Source organism: Microplitis mediator, chromosome 1, assembly GCF_029852145.1.
Source record: "Microplitis mediator isolate UGA2020A chromosome 1, iyMicMedi2.1, whole genome shotgun sequence".
Classification (NCBI taxonomy): Eukaryota; Metazoa; Arthropoda; class Insecta; order Hymenoptera; family Braconidae; genus Microplitis; species Microplitis mediator.
In genome coordinates, this window is record NC_079969.1 from 21,943,895 (window position 1) to 21,964,179 (window position 20,285).

At 31.7% G+C, this 20,285-nt stretch overlaps 1 protein-coding gene across 4 annotated transcripts in view; it reads left to right on the forward strand.

Moving 5' to 3' along the window:
• LOC130664063 (FH1/FH2 domain-containing protein 3) overlaps nucleotides 1-20,285 on the forward strand; it is a 179,971-nt gene that overhangs the window by 11,087 nt on the left and 148,599 nt on the right. For all 4 annotated transcript variants that reach the window (XR_008989292.1, XR_008989293.1, XM_057463758.1 and 1 more), the window contains exons 2-8: nucleotides 4,722-4,959; nucleotides 5,057-5,473; nucleotides 7,055-9,751; nucleotides 9,871-10,502; nucleotides 10,608-10,842; nucleotides 14,262-14,361; nucleotides 14,598-14,634. Coding sequence is in view for 2 of the 4 variants with exons in the window: in XM_057463758.1 (XP_057319741.1) it covers nucleotides 4,722-4,959; nucleotides 5,057-5,473; nucleotides 7,055-9,751; nucleotides 9,871-10,502; nucleotides 10,608-10,842; nucleotides 14,262-14,361; nucleotides 14,598-14,634 (4,356 nt within the window). In the remaining 2 variants the exon portion in view is untranslated. The remainder of the gene's footprint in view (nucleotides 1-4,721; nucleotides 4,960-5,056; nucleotides 5,474-7,054; nucleotides 9,752-9,870; nucleotides 10,503-10,607; nucleotides 10,843-14,261; nucleotides 14,362-14,597; nucleotides 14,635-20,285) is intronic.

Below are 20,285 nucleotides of genomic sequence, written 5' to 3' on the forward strand. Positions count from 1 at the left end.
CTACTTTTAAAAAATACGGATTTGACGGTAATTTTTTTTTTACTTTAAATTTTTCTATTTTTTTTTTTGCAGATTAGTGTGTGAAATGTTACAGATTTAAATTTTGTTTTATTTTTTAAATTAACATTGAAAGTACTAGTGGGTTATATATGAGAATTAGATATATATGTATTATATATAATATATTAGAGGTGTGTGAATCATCAGAGCTTACGAATTATTTGTAAAAAACTTTTTATTATTTATCATATGTGAGTTCAAATATTAAATATTTCAAATTCTAATCAAAAATTCAAATTTGAATTTTTTTTAAATTATCGCGCGCTTAAAAAAATTCGCAATTTCTTTCACATTATTCATGCATCCCTAATATATATATTTTATGCATTGTAAAAACATTAAAACATAACTAAAAAAAAATCTGAAAGAGTTGATCCTTTCCACAGAAAAAAAAATCCTTGGCGCAACAAAAATTTTTCATTATGAATTGAAAATAAAATTTTTCGTAGAGAAAAAATTACTTCGTGCAAGAAATTTGTTTTCGCCCCAAAAAATTTTTTCTACCTCCCAGAAAATTTTTTTTTTCAATTCATAATGCAAAAAATTTCTTGGGGCAAGTAAAATTTTTTGTGCCACGAAATCCTTTTTTTTTGTGTAAGGTTGCGGCATTAATCTAAATATTGATTTGAAAACATCGACATCTGATGAAAATTTGATTTTCGAAAATCGGACTAAAGTTAATAACATTTTTTTTTGAAATCTCCAATTTTCCTAGTGGGAATTCAAAAAAAAGTGAAGGCAAGTGATATTTGAATAGATGTAAGAAGGAAAGTATTAGTTTTTGAGAATAAGGACGAGAATGAGAAGGTTTAGGGTATAAAGTGTATAAGGACAGAAGTGAGGTAAAGGGTTTTCTCCTTCGAGAAGGTACACACTACTGTCCCAATTCCATTATCGCCACGAATAGCATTACCATAATAACGATGAGCGGCGCACACGGAAACTACTCGAGGCTCAACTCGTTACTCCACACTCGACACACTCAGAAGTAAAGCACACGTATGTAGCATGCAAGGCAAGCTAAACGAGGCCGGGGATGAAATTGCCATGTGGATATAAGTGAACACACACATTTGTATCTGGAGTATTCAGCGATGTCTTGTGGAAAACGGTTTCGCGCGTTTCAATCTCGTACTTACTCTCAACTCCACTAAATCCTCTATCTACGACCCGCATTCTCAATTGCTGTTTCTGTGGCTGTTTAATTCTACACATCATTCCTCTGCATTTTACTATTGTATTATTAGCTTACTTGTGATCTTCCGGTTGTTTATATTTTTTTTTTTTTTTTTTTTTTTATAATAAATATTTATGAATGTTCTTTAAGTCGGTATCTCAAGTGAACAGACTACCGGTTGTCAGCAATAGTCCAAGATCTTTGAATCGATACTCGATATTCATGATGATGGGAAACCCTCGAAAATATTCGGTTCGTTGAATTCGAGTAGCCTTTACTTGAGGAGAGTGTACTTGTATTCAAGTTTGCCAGAGGGTAAATATGATACTTTATACTACAACTATACTTACATCATACTGTACTCTTAGGGTGTATGTACACATTATTTATTTATTTATTATTATTATCATCATTATTATTATACGTGCAGACGTAGTTCTGCAGATAGACGTCATCATGTCAGGATATTTTTCCAACAAGATTTAACTTTTTTTTTTTCCTCCTATTTATTTTTTCAACAAGAGCTTTATAGACGTAATAGCATATTATAAATGTTTACTATTATTTTTTTTTCAGTTGTTTTAGTTTGTGATGGAATTACACGAGTTTTATATTAAATTGGATGGGAAAAATGATAATAATAATAATAATAATAATAATAATGATACTAATAGTATTGAAATAAAAAATGAAAAAAAGCATAAGATGGAATTTAAAAATTTATACAAATCGATAATTTTATTGTGACTTGTAACTCACCCGTTATATCAAAGATGTACACTCTGCAGTATAGAGTACAGAGTTGTAAAACAGAGAGGCTAATACTCCCTACAGGCAAACTCCGGTCATCTATTTATGACGACGGGCAAAATGCCAAACTTATGTTAATTGAGTCAAATGGACTTTTTTTTCGATAAAAAAAATTTTATTTGTTTTAATTTTTACAAACAATTTTTATTATTTTTTGCGCGGTTCATACAGACCCGGTAGTTATTTTGTCAGAATTGTTATTGGACTGCATGGAGCTTTCAGTCGACATTCTTAGACTTTCTTTATCTCGAATTTTTTTATAAAAAAATTATAACAGCTGTGCGAACTAAGTGATTTAGAAGAGTACAAAAAGATGACATACAAGTTGAAATTTAAATTTAAAGTGAAATATGATCGCGGTAACTCGTTGGCCAGAGCACCTGTCGGGTCAACAGAAGGTCGATGGTTCGAATCCGACATGGAGTTTTTTTTCACCTTGAATTTAGATTAAATGTTTTTTACTTCCGGATTTTTATTTAGATCTTCGTTACTTTAAGTAGAGGGATAATTACAATAATTATTTTAAACTCTGCATCCAAAGATGATTGATTTCTGTGTATTTTTGACGCTGGCTCATTACTATCAGATAATTAGTTTGGATTTAATGATGATTTTAAAATTTGGTCATAAATTCAAAAGATCACATTTGTTTCTGGTACACTTTTCTTGATTAAAATGGACAACAATCCATTCAGGGATAATTGTTACGGCAGGGTCAAAAAATATTTTGGAAACGTACTCATTAAAAAATTAAAAAAAAGTATTAAAAAATTTATGAAATATGCAGCTCAAGGGGTTACATGGGTTTCGTCAGGTAAAAAAAGCATATTTTCAATATTTTTTTTTCTATGTAAGAAACTATTTATTTAATTCAAACTTTTTTCTGTCTTATAGATACATATTTAAAGAATAATTTCTGAAATTTTCAAAAAAAAAAAAATTAAAACTCCTCCATTGTGACGTCATTTCCGGTGACCCCTCGAAAAAAAGGTGCGTCCGCGTTGTCAGCATAACTCCTGACAAGATCATCTAAAATGAAAAAACAAAAATAAGTGTTTTAGTTAAGACCATAAACTCGTGCTTGAACGAAGGAAGGAAAAAAAAAGTAAAAATTGGATTTTTGGCAAACATTTTTCCAAAAAAATGAAAATTTCGGTCAAATTTGCTTGACATTTTGTTTTTTTTTTAAATAGTTGTAATTGAAAAAAAAAAAAATCCTTCGTCCAAGCACGAGTAAATTGTATCTCGAACACCTGTGTAAAATTTCATCAACATCGGTTGAGTAGTTTTTGAGAACATTTGACAACCGACTTTGAAAACACGGTTCCGAGAAAAACGCGTTTAAAGTTTTGCTGACCTTTCTATACCTGACTTGGAGCGCACACCTTCCAAAGGCTGTATCTCCGAAACTATTATTCGGATCGACTTGAAAATTTAGGATAATATTCTTGAGATGTTGTAGAAATTAATAAGCCAAAAAAAAAATCGATTTTTTGAACCCACAAAACCCATGTAACCCCTTAAGGTATTTTGATATTTTATAATTAACTTACAAATTTAATAATCTAAATTTTTATACAGTCAACTGTCTGTCACGAACTTGGTCTAGGGGACTTAAGGGAAATTTTTCTTGAAATTTCAATATCCCAATGGAGGCTTATAACGGGATGTCTGCTAGGAAACTCAAAAAAGTAGTTAAGTGGGGGCTAGTTGTACTTAGTACCTGCCGATTGAGGGGAAGAGGCTTATAACGGGCAGGCTTATGACGGGTAGTAAACTGTGTGTAGAATTCAATGGATCCTTATTTATTATGATACTGAAGTTAGCCGACGTCTAATAATTTTTTGATTTTTTCAAAACGATAAATAATAAAAAAAAAAAAAATATTTTAAAAAATTGCACCTATAGTTATTTAAATTTTCTACATGAAAAAAAAAATCCAAAAATTGTTAATTGCCTGTTAATTTCCAGATCATTATTTATTGATCAATTTAATTTTTATAATTTATATCCCTAATTAATATAAAATATTAATATTATTTCTAATATAATTTAGTGAAACTTTTTGAAAAGAGTAATAATGATTTGGTTGCGAAGGTCTGCTGGTGAATTATTTGTCCCACTTATCTTATATAAGTTATCGATTCTTTCGTGGTCTTTATTCTTGTATTTGCAACGTCAATCAAATAATCATTTTCAATAGAATATTGGCTTCCATTAAAATTTAACAGTACACGTTCACATAAATATGTAGGTGAGAACCCATCAAACCATTTTATAAATCGTAAAAAAAAAAAAAATAATAGCAATAACAATGACGTAACATTTAATATAAATTTATAATGAACAAAAAAAAATGATAAAATAAATAATATATTTTGGCAAGTTACCCACGGTCTATTATCATCCATCGAGGAGGTCAATTGTTGAATTTAAAAGCTGACTGAATCGATGTACATAAATCATTTAAATGAAAGCAACCAGCGTATTTTATGTTGATGGACTTGAAATAATAATAATAACAATAATAGTGATATATATCGAGTATATAATAAGAGACGTTAGAGAATAAATGAAATTAATAAAATAAAATTGCTGTAAATTGATACAATAGAGACATTAATGTCAATTATTATTTATTTATTTATTTATTATATTTTATTAAATATTACAGAGTGATTTGGGGTACAGACCACGAAGTAGTGCCAGCGTAAGTGGAGTAACAAGAAATTCAACAAGCACTAGTTCTAGTACCAGTAGTTTAGGTGGTTATCGACCAAGTTACTCTACGAGTCTTGGATCTGCTCGAGTATCAGCAGCTTCTTCAAAAGACAGGGCAATTACTTCGTCTTCGGGTTATAGAAATTCTGGATTATTGAAACGGACTGATGATAAATCCTATAAGCTTCCAAGTATATTTTTATTTTCTTATATATCTGTATAGATTTTTTTTTTTTATTATTTTATATTTGATTTTTATTTTCATTGACTTAACTTTTATATCCGTAGATAAAAATGAAAAAAGTCTAGGAACGACACTGCTAGAAAAGTATTCTTATCCCGTAACAAAAACAAGTCCACGTATATCATCAGTGCTTGAGAAATATGGGGAGCGTGTTGGTGACAAGAGTCGTGAATCTGAGACAGCATCGTCGCGTTATGTCAACAGTTCATATCGCGGAGCTGGATTACGTGAAAATGAACAAGACAAGAGCAGTGAAAAAAATACCGGAAATGATAATTCTGTAATATCTAGACCTTCATCTACTAATTCAAATTCTCAAAGGACTAATGCAACTTTGCCAAGAAGTTTCACTTCAACTTCAACTCGTGAACCGAGTCCTGACACTTGCCTCCAAAGGACAAAGCCAACCTCGTTTAAAATTCAAGGCAGAATTTCAAATTATGGACAAACTGGAACTTCCTGTAGGATATTAACCATAATTTCATTTATTTTACATTCACATTTTTTTATTACTAATATTTTAAACAAAAAATTTACTTTCCAATCAAAGAGATTGCTACTATTTAAATAGTCCAGGGTACGTCCGTTTTTTTTAACTTAAATATATTGAGATAATTACTGATGAACTTGATAAAAAAATCTGAAACGTTGACCTTGTGAGCCAACCCCAAAACTTCCCTCTGTTTTCGAGCTCGAAAACGTTATTATCGGTAAACTTTTGAGCTGCGAGGTCGAAAAACGATTGGACTGAAAAAACATATCGACGATATCTTTGAAACAAATCGACCGATTGTTGAGACTTAGCTTTGATCAAACTTAGAAACAAATCGATCGAGCGATTTACGAGTTATGCAACCAAAACTTAAAAGAAAAATGTTTTTTTAATTTTTTTTTTTTTCGTATAACTTGTAAACTACTCGACCGATCGACTTCAAAGTCTAATCAGTTCCAAGTCTTAGTGAGGGCTTTCGATTGCCGCAATCGGTTGATTTATTCCAAAGATATCGTCGGACAAAAAAAACGTTTTCACACACACTGCCGTGCTAAGCACAGAAACTTACTATGGTATTCTTATACAAGTTGCCACCTCTGTGCTTAGCACAGCAGCACCCATGGCCGAACGTATATCCGGAAATAGTCAGAATAGATTCTTAAGACCTCAAAACGTCAAAATCTGATGAAAACTCAATTTTCAAGAATCGAACCGGAATCAATACCCTTTTTGTTTGAAAATTTTCAATTTTCATAGCGGGAAGTTGAAAATTACAAAATAATAAAAGTATTTTTCTGTGGTAATAAAAAATTTCGTTTTAATACAATTCGAGTATACACTGAAAAAAATAATCGGTAGCAGCTACCTATTAGCAATCGGTAGCCGCTACCGAATATTTCGGTAACTGGTACCGAAATAATCGGTAGCTGTTACCGATTATTTCGATAGTCGTTACTGATTGGAATCGGCTACTGAAAATAAATCGGTAACTGGTACCGAAATAATCGGTAGCGGCTACCGAAAAATAATCGGTAGTGGCTACTGATTGCCAATAGGTAGCTGCTACCGATTATTTTTTTCAGTGTAGTTTTAAATATTCAACTGGTTATGAAATTTATCATTACATTTAATTCAATTTCAAAATTCAAAAATTTCTATTTTTTTTTTTTTTTTGCTGAAACTACAAGTTGCGTATCAAATTAAAGCTTAAAATCAATAGATTCTCATCATATATCTTCTACTATATTTTTAATAATTTAGTTAGTTGAAAAATTCAATGAAAGCTTTAAAAGAATTTCCTCGATCTTGAAAATATAAAAAAAAAATATAGTAAACTTATAATAAGCTTTCTATATCGGGAAGGTATTAAAACTCTATTAATAAATATATATGCTATTTTATAATCAAATTTCACAGAATTTGCATAAAAATACGATATTTTCTTACATCAAAGGTTGCAATCTCCTTGAACTGATAGAATAACTAAATAAAAAAATACCAAGTAACAATAAGTAATTATGAAACTAATATTAATGTTTGATCATTGAAGCTGAAACACCAGTAACTTGCAAGTTTACCAACTCCTCGAGGCTTGCTTCCTCAACGACGAGTCATAATGGAGCTGAGAGAACTGGAATACCCATAGGCCACCCCCATCCTGCTGCCAGTACTCCGCCTTCACCTTCTCCTGGTACTTGTACTTCTACAACAACAACTACTCCAGCTGATAGACTGTTGTCTTCATCATCAACCATGAAAACTATTACTCCAGTACTTGATCCCGACGGAGAACGCAGCAACAAAGCCATTGAATCGGCAAATATCCTGCAGTCAAACTCCGTTGACGTTAAAAATGTAATTGAAGCCAAAGGTAAAGATAAAGATAAAGATAAAAATGAAAATGGAGATAGAGATGATGATGATGGGGGTGAAGTTGAGCGGAATAGAGCTAAAACAAATAGTAATATACGTAATGCGGATGATACACAAGAGACTGGAGAAGAAGATACTGTCAAGCTAGTTACTGTCACTGTCGTGTCACGAGGGACGTCCCCAGGTCCCGCGGGACCCGCGACGTTTATCCGCTCGAGAAGAGTCGACGTTGCCCGCACAATACAGAAAGAAATAACTCGTATTATTAGAAAAAACCAAGAAACCAAAGACGTTGGCATGCAGAGCGATCGTATGGATGACACTGCCAGATATTCCCGTTACGCAAGCACAAGATCGTCGCCTTGGTCTTCAACCGGCTCGTCGTCATACCTCGACAAATTTTCATCTTCAGGTTCTTATTCGAGAACTTATGACTCAAGTGGTAGCAGAGTCAGCAATTTCGGGTACAGACAACCGGCTGTTACAGAACCCTCTTCTTCACCTTCTTCTTTACCTCATTCTTCAGCTCCAACTCCTACTCATACTCCTACTCCTACTCCTACTCCTCCACCTTCGTCGTCTTTTTCTCCTTCGACATCTCGACAAAATGAAGCTCATTGTAAAAATACAAATGGTAAATCTGACGTCGACATAAAAGAAACTCAAGCTAAAGTTAATTCTTTATCTAGCAAAATATCACCGAGTCCTCCCTCGGCTGCATCACCAGCAGTAACACCATCAGACTGTACAAAGTGTAATTTATCACATAACGAACTAGAAAATGAAATATCAACGTCAGAAAAAATAAAATTATCTCAGGAAAAAGAGCAAGCGCGCGAGATACTAAAACGTGAAAACTCTGTTAGTTCCGCAGCTTCCTCCCCCTCTTCATCGCGACGACAGTCGCTGTCGCGTCAAGATGCTATTATGACACCCAAGTCTATATCGCGTAATGGCTCAGCGAAGAGCTTTAAACATCAACAACAACAACAACAACACCAACATCAGCAGCAACGTCAAATGACATCGCCAGGAGTAAAATCCGACTCGGATAGCGGGACTGTCAGTTTGCCAACTGGCAAATCCAAGTCTGCATCAGCTAGCTCTCTGACGAGTCATAATGCAAAAATAAGAGCTCCCTCAGTGACGCACTCGCACTCGCACTCACATTCGCAGTCGCAAAAATCAACTTCTACCGATGCGGTTACGTCGTCATCCGCGGTAGCAACCAACTCGCGAAGTGGTTCTGCTAACGCACGTGGTAAGCCTCCAGTTCCCAAGAGTAGTGACAGTGGCAGTATGAAGAGTTCGACAAAATATATAAACAAGGATTTCCGTAAATCGGCGCTCAATATGCCGGATGCAAGTGACAGAAATAAATTAAATCGCAAGAGAACAAAAAGTTCACGCAGCGGCTCGGTCAGTTCTCAAGATGACGCTAAAAATAATAATTGTAGTAATGGAAATGAAACAAGTGGTTCGAGTGGTGCTAAAACAAGTCACATACCTCGGATCAGTGGGGGTAATTTGAAAAACGGGTCCAGCAGCCCGTGCCCGACGTTACCGTGTCTTGTTATTTATAATAAATTACGAAGTAATTCAGAGTCTCCTGTGAGACGCAAAGCCAGTGTCTCTTCTTCACGAACTAGTGCAGCCTCTGATTCTTCTTCAAGTTCGTCTTCTTCCTCCTCCTCTTCGTCTTCCTCATCCTCATCCTCGAGCAGTGACGAAGATCGAGTGAGATCAGAACCAAATCGAAGGAGCCGTAGAAGCAAGACCTCGACCTCAAGCTCTCGACACGATAGACGTGAAAAAAATAACGGCAGTAAAGTTGTCAGTGCAAGCTCCTCTAGGACAAGTGTATTGGCTTTGTCTACTGATGAATTGTCTCTGGGTATGGACAAACCGCGAGCCGCGTCCTCCTGTGGTAGCGCCAGAAGTGAAAAATTAAAGAGCGACGAGGCGAAAGCTTTTCTTATTCGTACATTGACGCCGGTTACCAATTTATTTAAACCCAAAGACGAGGACACTACCAGGTCTGACAGTTGCTGGAGTAAAAAAGACACCGGGTCACGGAGACGATCGATACGTTCCTCTTCAGTGTCAAATCCCGTTTCACAAAACCTTACTATCAGTACCAGTTTAAATTTATCTGAAAGTAATAATAATAATAATAATAATGATAATGATAATAATAACAGTAACAGTTGTGGTGGAAGAGAAAATGAGACATTGAAAAGACAATATTCTGGAGAAAAACCCTGGTGGATGGACGCAAACTCAGACAATGTACCTGAGGGGATAGAACGTGTCAGTGTCTGCCAAGATGAAATAAGTCAGGAGACAACTGTCAGCACTAATTTGCCTGATGATGGTAAGTTATTTATTATATTATAATTTTATTAGATTTAATTAAATTAAGTTTTGTTGAATGTCTAAGTATCAAGATACTCTGGAGTTTCAGTTGTTATGAGAACTGTTATTTTGTTTTAGGTAAATATAAAGCGTGGAAGGACTCCGAGGACAGCTGGTGGATAAATCAAGAGGAGGCGCCCGCAAAAAAAGAGTCATCGAGTTCGTCCTCGAGAAAAGGGAGCAAAACAAAGTCCAGCAGCGGAGCGACTGAACGTAAAAATCGTCTCAAGCATCAGCAGTCCGGGGAACGCGCCTGGTGGCTGAGCGAAGATCCGAGTGAAGTACCCGAAGGCATTGAAGTTCACCCTGTTGGCGATGGTTCCCCGAGATCGGGCTCACCTCTGACAGTGAACGTGAGCAATGGCCAGGACTCGGGGAGCGAAACTCTGCCGCTGAGTGTCAATAAGATAAGACACATTGAGTCGGGAGAGGCTGCTTGGTGGATGGACAGTAACTCAAATATTCCCGAGGGTATACAGAGAATAAATATTGAGAACGAGTCGAGCAATTCCGAGGATTTGTCTGGTTCGTATGAGAAACTTGAAATACTCGGTGGCAGATCGATTGCCAGTACTGGGGGTTGCAAACCTTCAAAGGGACATACCGGACACCAAGGGCATGAAGGACACACCGAGTCGCCGATGGGTATTGAATTTACGACGTCAATGTCAGAGGAGTTGCCTCTCGGCGATCGGATAAGTCCAGAAGGGGTAATATTTATTTTATTTTCTTTGACAGAATCGTAAAATATAAGTAATAGTTGATGTTGATGTTGATGCTGATATTGATCTTGACGTTGGTGATAATTATTTCAGGTAGAGAATCCATCAACCGTCGAATGCTACCGGACATCAAGTTATGACAACATCCAGCCCATAAACATGCATCATACTCACGTGCATCGCAAATCATCGTCGCGTAAGCGACCATCGACATTGCCTTTGTTCATCGGCGGAGTTACCAATATCGATGACATTCTGGGTGAACCAGCTGCTTACAACACTTCTGTGATATCACGCGTATACAAACAGGAAGCTAGAGTTGGTGGAGGTGAGTTTGTTGTCAATGTTGTTGAGAGAATATAAGCTAGCTTGTGCATGATAGTAGTAGTAGTAGTAGTTTTGACGGTAGTGCCGGCAGTAGCGCTCGAGATACTGAGGTATATGTAGAGATGAATTTACTCCTGTGATATGCCAACCACCAGCTATAATACCCGCGAGTTTGCCGCAGTAATCGATTAAATGACAGGAATTACACTTGGATTAAGTAGATTATGCGCTGCGAAAGGTACAACGGAAAATTGTTCAAGGATCGGTTACCGTTTAATTTATATGCATTCATTGATTTCATAATTTTATAATTTATATTTTTTTTTTACGATCTATTATTCGATTATTATTTTATTGGAGCTTCGGAGCGGAGAACATCTCGCTGTTTTTAAATTTATAATCGATCATTTGTCGAATGATTTTTTTAAGGGAATTCTCAGACAGTGCCCCCCACTTTTCAAAAATATGTAATGACTTAGCTGTCATAACCGTATTTGAATTTTATCAATTAATTAAAAAGAATTAAAACCTTAATTAAAAAAGGGAGAACGTAGTAGCAATTTTGCCGAGATATAGAATATTAAAAAAATTTCTTGCAGTTGTTATCAATCAGGAGTTAAATGAAATTTGTTGAATAAATTTTAGCCTACAAAATTTTTAAATTCTAATTATAAAATTGACATGACAATTTTACTGAAATTTATTTTACAAATTTTGTTTAGCTCCCAATTGATATCAACTGTAAGTAATTTTTTTTTTATTTAGTTTTTCAATTAAAGTTTTAATTTTTTTTTAAATAATTAACTAAATTTGACTACGGTTATGACAATTAAAAGCCATTGAAACTTTTTAAAAAGTGGAGGGGGGGGGGGGGTTCTGTCTGAGCACGGCCTTAATGACTATAAATTATTGTTTATGGATACGATAAATCAAAATGGCGGATTGTAAATAAAACTTGAATGTTAAATGAATAATTTAGTAAAATTTTAATGATACTGAAGTTAGCAGACGTCTAATAATATTTGGATTTTTTTTTAGACGATAAAACATGAAAAAAAAAATATTTGAAAAAATTGCACCAGTAGTTTTTTAAATTTTCTACATGTGCATATTTTTATTTTATTTTTTTGCAATTGAATTGTCGAAAAACAAAAATTCAAAAATTTTTTAATGTCTGCTAACTTCAGGATCATAAATTTTATTATTTGATAATCAAAATTTGATGAACAAAATTACGTAGTTATTTTTTGGCATTAATATTCAGACATAATAAATTTTATCTGGATTAAGTTGATAATAAAAAGTATAGAAATATTTAAACGCTCGTTGATTGGTTGAAAATTTAAATATGTCAAAGCCTATGACATTTTCATTGGAGATGAGCAATGAAAAAGTTCTAATGATACTGTGATTTTTTCCCGCCATTATAGTATTTTTTTAAATATTCTGCGCACGCGCTAGTTTAAATATTTTGCGCATGCGCGGGTTTAAATATTCTGGTAGTGGGGGAATCTAGGAAGCATTTGGAAGCTTGATCCCAACTCTCGCTGTGTTTAGGGACAACTTTAAAAATAATTGCGCAATTAGTTCTATTATTGTTTTACTGGCATCCTGGGCCTTCACTTTGGGCATTAATTTTTCACACAAAGCTGAGGTAATTCTTTATAAATATTAAAAAAACTTGCAACTGATTACTAGCATTAAAATTATTTATATAACCTCCATTAAAATTTATAGTTTCAGTCAAAAGCTGTCTAGTTTTTGTCCGCTAAATTGTTTTCATACTTTATTTTAGTCTTATTGCAATCGTATTTTGTTTATCGTAATCATTAGAATAAATATATGAGTGTGAATGTAGCAGATATGAGATAAATCTTACATTACAAATAAAGGAACTAAACAATTGAAAACATAAAAGTAAAAAAATGCACATACCGATTTTTCAATTTTACAAATGCGCACTTTTTAATTTAGTCGATTAACATTTAATTCACTTATTTCAAAATTTTTTAAATTGACAATTGTTAGCTACATCAGGCTGACCACGAATCGGGAAAACCGGGAAATGTCAGGGAATTTCGGAAAGAATCCGTGAATTAAATTGTAACCAGTGTATTTTTAAATCTATTTAAATCATGAAATTTTGTATTATATATTTCAACATACATTTTTAACATCGAATAATCCAAAGTAGGCAGTATTAATTTATTTTATTGCCATTTTTTCTGGTTTCTCGCATGATTTAATTATTAAAAATGAAAATATAATGAAAACTTTGAATATCTAAATGATACGAATAAAATTTATAAATCAGGAAAAAATGTGAAAATCTTTACTGGAAAACCGGGAAATATCAGGGAATTTTGAAATCATTTCTTTGTGGCCACCCTGTACTTTCACACTCATATTTGTGATACTGAAGTTAATGAGTGAAGTTAATGTAGCAGACATAGAACAATTTTTAAATTACATATAAAAAAATTAAATAATTGAAATAATAAAATTAAAAAAATGCATGTACTGATTTTTGAATTGTCTAAACGTGCATTTTTTAATTTTGATTTTATAATCATTTTATTTTATTATTTCAAAGTTTTGAAAATTGACAGACGTCCGCTAACTTTACTGTCTTCTGAAGTTAGCTGACGCCTAACAATTTTTGAATTTTTTTCAAAACGATAAGTTATAAAAAAAAATATTTATGTACTTGCACTTGTAGGTTTTTTTAATTCCTACATGTGCATATTAAATTTTTTTTTGTCAATGATTTATTTTAAAAAATCCAATATTTTTAGTTGTCTTCTAACTTCAGGATCATATAAATTTTAAATAAATAGATTTAAAAAATGAAACTTAAAAGAATGCGTGTATTGATTTTTCATTTATTTAAATACGGATTTTAAAATTTTATTTATTTATTCTAAAATTCAAAAAATTGCTAATTGTCAGCTACATTCACACTCATATAATTATACGTAATTATGACCAAAAAAATTGACAGTTAATTTATACATCTGCCATTACTTTAAATTTTCTCTTTTAAACCGGCTTCAAAAATTTAAATTCTCACTTGAAATGCAGGTAATTGTAAAAAATACTGTCTGGCATGATATAAAACACAATTTCACTTCGCGTATTGCCATTAAACTTCACCCTCATCCAAAGTCATTTTATTTCATCTCTTGGCATACAATTTACTACTAAAACAATCAGAGATTTAGCCGATTGTTAGCGGGAAAGTAAATTAGTTTTAACAATAGACTTAATAATTATTCCAACATGAATAAAGAAGACTTAATATTCATAGCTGATATCTTTCTATATATATATATATATATATATATAGTTGTGTGTAAATGTGGGTGTTGAATTGGGGGTTGTAAGTGTATATGAAGGTAATATGCATATTTTGAATTGCAGAAACTTCGGACGAGAGCTCGGAATGTGAAGAGATAGATGTGGCCGAAGTTATAATCCACGACAGCACGCCGAAAACTCCGGTAATTCAACGACGAGTAAGGTATGTACATATGTATATATACATATATGTTAAACCGTAACTAAATTGCTCGCGTTGTAACTCACCAAAGGATAAAGTGAGACGAGTGATGATGATACTAGAACGAGGCTTGTAAACTTTAGTTGTTAGCTCTGGGGCAAAGTTATATTATTACATTGTTTTATGTCCAGCATCATAGTCGTCATGTCACATGTTGACCCAAGTGACCAAACCCACATTTTTTTTATCTGTTACAGAGATAAAGAGAGACCACAGCCAGACGGTTATATCCCGGTGAGTAAAATACTCATGTTTTTAAAAGTTTACTTTACTTAATATAAATATTGTTTACCCAAACTTTATTATTCTTTACTTTTTATCATCTTTTTTGTCCTTTTTTATTACATTTCTATAAACTTTTGACTTTACATTCAAATGCGACGGCTTTCAAACTTCTTTTTGAGTTAAATAGTTTAAAGTAGACCCTTTTTGTTGTTGAAAAAAAAGAAATGCGACATAAATTCATGATAAAATGACGAATAATTTTTGTCGCTTAATTTTTTATCGTTTCCGTGTCGAGAGGTAAATAAAAGTGCACTTTATACGTGTTAAAGACAAGCTAGTTTGGTTTGGGTTAAAAACAAAAGATACCTAAAAAGAGTGTAAGGTTTTGAAGAGACTGAAAAGATTGCGAGGGTTTAATGTATGTTGTTGTTATTGTTATTGTCATTATTGTTTATTGGGAGTAAAAAAGTAAAAAGGAAAGTGCGAGTGGCTTTAATTTCTGCCAGTTGTTTGACTTTTTTTTTAATAGAAGAGTTTTCCAAACAAAAGCGATTCATGAGCTGCCAGACGTGGCTTCTGTTCCATTTTTTTTTCGTTCGAGTTAATACTGCGGATGTATTCGGCTTAGTGTATACAAACAATAGGTACAGAGGGTTACGTATGGTACCAGTTATACACCAGTCACCGAGGGTGTTTGCATCAATTCATTTATTTTTAAAACATAAATCTTTGAAAAAAATTTTTATTTCCCGCGATCGTAATTTTTTTTAATTGATAAGGTTGGAGACTCAGTACCCGATTACTCATGTATTTGTATATCTATATTTATTAAATTTTACAAAATACCCTATTAAATAAATCTATATGGGAATCCAGATTTCTATGAGTTCCCATTTGGTATTTTCGAATGGATTCCCATATGCATTCCTATAGAAATCCAGTATAGATTCGTATACTCGTGTCAATAGACGATAGACATAGAAGTCCAGATACCCCGGATTCTATAAAAATTACTTTCATAGAAACCCAGATTCCTGTATGAATTTCCCACAAAAAAATCGATTTATCCAAGTTCCTATATGGGAATCCAGGTCCCCATGGTTTCCTATGTGTATTTCCCATATGGGAATCCAGATACCCAGGATTTCCTACATGGATTCTTATATAAATCTATACACTTCTATATTAATTCCTATGGATTCTTACATAAATCCATACTTTTCATGCAATTCCAAACCTAGTACTCGATCACTCGGGTCTTTTACTTTACTAAGAATTTTTTTTATAACGGAGAGAGGGGTAAAACGGGGGACAAGAAAATAGTAAGTTTTCGGAAACAATAATACGTTAAATATTTTTTGTAGTTTTTAATAATATTCAAAGTGAATTGGAAAAATTTTCAGCCGCCGTTAAAAAAAATTTTTCATTTTTTGCGGCAAAATGGGACACCCCCTAAAAAAGGTGGGAAAAAAAATTTTCTGGAAATTAAATAAATTTGATTTAATTAAATTTTCTTATAAGCAATTTGCATGAAGAAAAACTCAATTTCAATTAATTATTGGATGTAAAGAAGAAATAAATTTTTAATAGTTTAAATCATGAAACAAAATGAAACCTACCAATTTTTATTATGCTGTCGACCGAAATTGAAACAGGAAGTGAAGCATCCAAAAACTTATTATGCTCATACGAAAAACTATTCTGCTGTATCACAATATTTACTTAAGATTTAATAACACTTACTTACATTCATTATAATAATTGTGATGTGGCATAATAATTTTTTATAAGAGCAATAATAACTTTTTGGATGCTCCACTTCATGATTCAAGTTTGGTCGACAGTATAATAAAAATTGGTAGGTTTCAAGCCAACATTTTTCTCCATGTAAAATTTTTGGGGTACTCCATTTTGTTCTCCCTTACTCCGTTTTGTCCCTCCCGCTCATAAATAGTTAATTTGAAAATGGATACTCATTAAAGTCTTAGACATTTTTTAATTTTCTAATCTTAGTCTCATGAAAATTATGACTCATTGAATTAATTATAAAGAAGGTAATATATAAATTAAATTGCTTTTTAAAAATAGTCATTTATATTTCCGACTTTGGATTAATAAATTTATGTCGAGAGTGATGACCTTAAAGCCGCTGACTAATTGACAGGTTTATTTAAATTCGCATAAATTATAAATTTTATTAATTATTTTAATTGAAATAATTAATTCTGAATATGATTACGTGAACTTAAATAATTCATTCACATCAATTTATACATTTATTTTACTGCAGCTTTTATAATAAAAAAAAGTATATATTTTTTTAAGCTAATTTAATTTAGAATTGTAATTTATTTTTAGGAAACGTATCCGATTTATTTTGACCATTAAAATAATTTAACGACGACATTTAAATTAGTTGTTTAACAATCGGAAGCGTATTAATAAATTTTAAATAGATCTCATGTAGGTTTTAATTATTTTTAGTATGCAAATAATTTATTTCAGGCGTACGTATAATTTATTTGTAATAAACGTGTACATATTTAAAATGTTAATTATATTTTATCATAATAATAACATTGGTATGAAAGAGACAAGTTATTCAGGTCATTCTAAAGCTCGTTTGTTTAAATTTTTGCCCTATAATATATTCATAAATTTTTCATTTATTTATTTTGGATTTAATAAAATTTCTCATCATTATGCTACGGGTTTTTTTAACTTCCCGTTATGAAAATTGAATATTTTCAAAAACAGGGAAGTTATTGGTTTCGGTTTGATTTTCGAAAATCGAGTTTTCATCAGATGTCGACGTTTCGAGGTCCCAGCCAGTGTAAAAAAAATTTTTGTTCCTAATGAATTTAGATCTGAATTTCTGACGAAACTTAGATCGTGACACAAATATGACTTTCATCATGAATTTACTCCAACTTTTCGTCTAGTAAATCAGTACCAATTATAAAATTAATTTATTACGTCTTTGAATTGGACTTGGGATGACTTCGATAGAAACTTGACTGAATTTTTACTGAATTAAACCTTTTGTCAAATTTATCGACTGAGAAATTACCAATAAATTTCTTCTATCAAGTACTCGATTAACGTAAATCAGTTTCGATTATAAAATTAATTTAGCGAATGAACTTCGGATCAATTGGATGAAAATTTGACTGAGTCATAATTTTGTCGTGATTAAAATTGTTGATACAAATTCATGATGAAAGTCATATTTGTGTCACGATCTGAGTTTCGTGATGTAATTTAGATCTAAATTTCATTATGAATAAAAATTTTTTTACACGGGAGGAAGCTATTCTATTTCCGGATAAACGTCCGGCCGCGTGTATGTGTAAACTAATTTTTGTCCGATGATATCTTTGGAACGAATCAACCGATTTGAACGTTCTTACCGGCAATCGAAAGCCCCCACTAAGACTTAGAACTGATTAGATTTTGGAGTCGACCGCACTGAGAGAAAAGTCGATAGTCATTTTAACTAAAAAGACTTTAACTATTAAAAATCAGTTATTGGTACTAATGCGTTAGTATGGCTAACTATTCAGTAGTTGCTCAAACTAAAAAAAAATTAATTAAAGCAACTAAAATTTTTCAGTCTCCGAAAATTGTTGTTTTAACTAAAAAAATTTAGTCGATAGTATATGAATTTTAAAATTAACTATAACTTAATTTTTTAGTGTATGTAAATAAAAATTGTTATTATTATAACTGCTGATTTAAAGTTAATATAAAATAGTTGTTATAAATATAAATCTAGTTAATGGAACTAAAAATTTTGAAGTTACTGTAATTGAGTTAAATGTAGGCAGGAAATGGATTTTTAATTTTTTTTTAAAACTTAATGATTGAGTAAATAAATGTTTTTAAATCGCCAAAAAGTTTTTATCAAAAACTTTTTCTCAAACATATTTTTTTTTGCAAAATTATTTTTTTCTAAAAAAATTATTTTTCAAAGAATTTTTTTTTCCAAAAAATTAGTTTTCTTAATTTTTTCAGAAAACTTCAGGTGTTAAAAATATTTTAAAAATAGAAATACATATTTATATCAATTATTTAAGATAAATTGGAATACTTAAACTGAACTGTCGTACAAAAATTTTCGATTTAAGCATAAAAATATGTTGATTTGAGAAACAAAATTTTGATTCAAGATAAAAATTGTAAGATAATTATTTACTTGGTGCAAGAAAATTTTGATGTTCCGAATCAAAGAAAAAAGTGTTCTTGAATCGAGAAAATTTTTTTTGATTCGAGTTAACTTTTTTCGATGTAGTTATAATTCACAAAAATATCAGATAATTTTAAAAAACATTTAGGATCAATATTAATAGCTGACAAAAGTTTTTCCTTTAGCTAATAAGGTTCTTTATTTGTACGTATCAAAACCTAAATACGTCTTTCAAATTTTAGTTTCTCTACACTGTAAAATATTATTGGACTCGGTGTAGTGTAAATGTCTGTGTAAAAATTGTGGTGTGAAAATTACACTAAGTATTGTATTAAATTATTTAAGCGGTGTGAATTAGAAATTTTTCCTCCGTCAAGCGTGTATATGTGTAATTTATGTTTAAATTTTGCGTTTAAGGCAAATAATCATAAAAAAATTAAAATGTTCAAAACACGAGTTAATATCGAAATAAAATTGCTTAAACCAAGAGAAAAATTTATTGGGAGAAAATATGTATGGCGGAGAGGAAAGTCACCGGTACCAGACAGCAGTAGCGGGAGTAGTTCGATGCTCGCCACGAGATCGCGCCCAGCCGCTGTGTAGTGTCCCTGGCAAGATATATATCTCAGAACTGTTAAATTCTAAAGTTAAAACAATTTCGGCATCAGTACAACTCTGTCATTTGACAAAGTGACAATTACATTTTTGGATTGTATTATAGTTTATCCTATATTACATCAAGATATTAATATTAATTATTGATGGTTCAATAAATAATTTATCTTTAAAATTAAACTCGAACTTTCAAAAAAAAATTTATTCTAATTAAAACTCTATGGAGTCTCTACTTAATAATTAAAACCATGTGAATGGTATATTTGTACGAAAAAAAATTATTTATTTAATAGATTTAACTAAAAAATATTAATTGAATTAACTAAAAAACATTGTAATGATACTTAATATTTTTGTTTGCTTTAATGAAAAAGTTATAGATGAATTAACTACCTAAGTTCAGTTTAACAAATTAAAAATCCCTAATTGAATACAAGTTTAAAAATCAGTTACATTAACTATTTATATAGTTAATTGAACTAAAAAATATTTAACATAACTACTTAGAGATATTTATAATAACTATCTATTGGTGTTGAAGTAACTCCGAAAAAATAGTTGAAGCGCTATTTAACTGTCATTTTATAGTTAGATTTACTGGATTTTTCTCTCAGTGCGGTTGAGTGGTTTACAGGTTATACAAAAAATAAAAGTTAAAGAAAAATTTTTGTAAAGTTTTTGTAGCATAAGTTTACAAGCAACTCGTAAATCGCTCGACTGATTTGTTTCTGAGTTTTATCAAATCTAAGTCTCAGTAATCGGTCGTTTTTTTCCAAAGATATCATCGGACAAAAATTACTTTTTTCTACCAAAATGTATGTTTTTTCGATCCAATCGTTTTTTGACCTCGCAGAGCTCA